We start from the raw sequence: 1,641 nt of genomic DNA on the forward strand, positions 1-1,641 counted from the left end.
CCCCCCTAAACCCCCTCCTGCCTTCCAGGGGGGAAGAACAAGTCGGTGGAGCTGGAGGACGTGAAGTTCCACCAGTGTGTCCGTCTGTCCCGCTTCGACAACGACCGCACCATCTCCTTCATCCCGCCCGACGGGGACTTCGAGCTCATGTCCTACCGCCTGCACACCCAGGTGGGGCCGGGGGGGCAGGGGTTGCAGGGCTGAGACCCCCATCTGGGGGGCTAGGACCCCCATCTCGAGGCTGAGACCCCCATCTGGGGGGCTAGGACCCCCATCTTGGGGCTAGGACCCCCATCTCGGGGCTGGGACCCCCATCTCAGGGCTGGGACCCCCATCTCGAGGCTGGGACCCCCATCTCAGGGCTGGGACCCCCATCTTGAGGCTGGGACCCCGGTTTGTGGGGCTGGGACCCCCATCTCGATGCTGGGACCCCCATCTAGGGGGCTGAGACCCCTTTCCATGGGTCTGGGACCCCCTCTATGACTCCATCACCACTGTCCACGCAGGCAGGACCCTCTTGGGGTGGTGGGGACACCCGGGGGGGGCACGTGAGGGTGACCCCTGTGCCCCCCCCCCAGGTGAAGCCGCTCATCTGGATCGAGTCCGTCATCGAGAAGTTCTCCCACAGCCGGGTGGAGATCATGGTCAAGGTGAGAGCTGGGGGGGTCCCTCGCTCCCTCCCTGCCCTGCAGGGACCCCCAGCTGCCCCTGAGCCCCCCCACATGTCCCCCCCCCCCAGGCCAAGGGCCAGTTCAAGAAGCAGTCGGTGGCCAACGGGGTGGAGATCGCGGTGCCGGTGCCCAGCGACGCCGACTCCCCCAAATTCAAGACCACGGTGGGGGCGGCGCGGTACCTGCCCGAGAGGAACGTCGTCATCTGGAGCATCAAGTCCTTCCCGGTGAGGACACGCCCTGGCCCCCGGCCTGGGGGGTCCCTCGTGTGCCCCCAACCCCATTCTGAGGCACCCCCATGTCCCCCCACCCCCTGTCCCTGTCCTGGGGTCCCCTGTGAACCCCCAACCCTGTCCTGGGGGGTCCCCTCGTGTTGTCCCCGTTCTCTGTCCTGGGAGGTCCCACCATGTTCCCCCCCACCCCCATTCCCATATTCCAGGGTCTCCCCCATCCCTTGTCCCTCATCCTGGGGGGTGTCCCCCATCCTGGGGGGTGTCCCCCATCATGGGGTGTGTCCCCTGTCCTGGGTGATGTCCCCCGTCCTGGGGGATGTCCCCCATCCTGGGGTGTGTCCCCCGTCCTGGGGTGTGTCCCCCATCCTGGGGGATGTCCCCCATCCTGGGGTGTGTCCCCCATCCTGGGGGGTGTCCCCCGTCCTGGGGTGTGTCCCCCATCCTGGGGGGTGTCCCCCATCCTGGGTGATGTCCCCCATCCTGGGGGATGTCCCCCATCCTGGGTGATGTTCCCCCATCCTGGGGGGTGTCCCCCGTCCTGGGGGGTGCCCCGTCCTGGGATGTTCCCCCCGTGGGGTCCGCAGGGGGGGAAGGAGCACCTGATGCGTGCCCACTTCGGGCTGCCCAGCGTGGAGAAGGAGGAGGAGGAGGGGCGGCCGCCCATCAGCGTCCGCTTCGAGATCCCCTATTTCACCGTCTCGGGCATCCAGGTACCGCGGGGGGGGCAAAGGGGGGTC

The 1,641-nt window shown here is 68.4% G+C and overlaps 1 protein-coding gene across 1 annotated transcript; it reads left to right on the forward strand.

The window, feature by feature from the left end:
• Positions 1–21: 21 nt before the first annotated feature.
• Positions 22–1,628, forward strand: LOC113942425 (AP-1 complex subunit mu-2-like; the record flags this gene model as incomplete). Its single annotated transcript, XM_027633555.1, has 4 exons — positions 22–171; positions 579–650; positions 740–898; positions 1,489–1,628. Coding segments are annotated over 4 exons (521 nt in total), but the record flags the coding sequence as incomplete, so codon positions are not given.
• Between the last annotated feature and the right edge of the window lie 13 nt (positions 1,629–1,641).

Source organism: Corapipo altera, unplaced genomic scaffold (assembly GCF_003945725.1).
Source record: "Corapipo altera isolate COAL_440 unplaced genomic scaffold, ASM394572v1 59033, whole genome shotgun sequence".
NCBI lineage: Eukaryota > Metazoa > Chordata > Aves > Passeriformes > Pipridae > Corapipo > Corapipo altera.